The sequence below is a fragment of the Chaetura pelagica genome, unplaced genomic scaffold (assembly GCF_000747805.2).
Source record: "Chaetura pelagica isolate M959 unplaced genomic scaffold, ChaPel_1.0 scaffold249, whole genome shotgun sequence".
NCBI lineage: Eukaryota > Metazoa > Chordata > Aves > Apodiformes > Apodidae > Chaetura > Chaetura pelagica.
This window is the reverse complement of record NW_009954538.1, coordinates 162,805-163,629: the sequence shown is the minus strand read 5'-3', so window position 1 is coordinate 163,629 and position 825 is coordinate 162,805. Positions and strand designations below refer to the sequence as shown.

Sequence of the window (825 nt, the reverse complement as noted above, 5' to 3'; positions counted from 1 at the left end):
CTTTCCCTATTCTCTTCCTCCCCTGTTTCAGTTCTCCTGGTTTCCTCATCCCTCTTCTTCCTTTTAGCAGGTTTATTGCTAAGGTTACTCCTGTTGTCCTGTGGTGTGATGTCTTCTTCAGACTCTGGAAATTAGATGAGGGGAATACAGATGGGAATGTACTAGAAGAAAGGGATGCAAGGAACATTTTACAATATAGGACTTAAGCAACTACTTGCAAGCTTCTCTTTTTCTCTAAATCCAAGTGCAAAAGCCAAACATTTCTTCGTTAGAATGCAGGAAACTAAAGATTGGGGTGACAGGCTTTCTTCCTTCCCTTACACTAAATCAGTCCTCAAAGTTTGCAATATTGGGCCCTAGAAAATTTTCCCCTAGAAAAGGGATTACTTTGGGAACACATTAAGCAGAAGAAAGCAAAATTTACTATTAGATAAATTCAGCAAGTTACGCAAGGGGCAGTGAAGTGTCTTCTTCTCTGTTGAGAACTGACAACCACAATGAACCAAAACCCCACGGCCTCAGTTTACCCCGTACCTGCTTCACTCCTCTCTTGCCGCACTCGCGATTTTCTCCCGTTTTCCTTCTTTCCCGCCGCGGCGGTGCCGCCCCCTGCTGCCTCCGCAGCACCCGGCCCCTCTCCAGCAGGGCTGCGAGTCTCTCGCTGCTTCCTTGGCTTCTTCTGGCCCCGCGCACCGCACTGCTCTTCACTCTCCCTCTTTCTCTTTCCTGCCTCGGGTTGTTCCCCGGGCCCGGCTCCTCCGGACGCCCCTTCCCCTCCCTCCTGCTGCCTCCTGCGCTGCCGGGCCTGGGCCTGCTGGCGCAGCC

The 825-nt window shown here is 51.0% G+C and overlaps 1 protein-coding gene across 1 annotated transcript in view; it reads right to left on the bottom strand.

Annotated features, from left to right (window-relative positions):
- Nucleotides 1–825, bottom strand: part of DDX51 (DEAD (Asp-Glu-Ala-Asp) box polypeptide 51) — a 10,959-nt gene that overhangs the window by 7,992 nt on the left and 2,142 nt on the right. Inside the window, exons 3-4 of the mRNA XM_010004848.1 lie at nt 535–811; nt 9–124 (exon numbers count right to left, since the gene is read on the bottom strand). Of these exons, the coding sequence (XP_010003150.1) occupies nt 9–124; nt 535–811 (393 nt within the window). The remainder of the gene's footprint in view (nt 1–8; nt 125–534; nt 812–825) is intronic.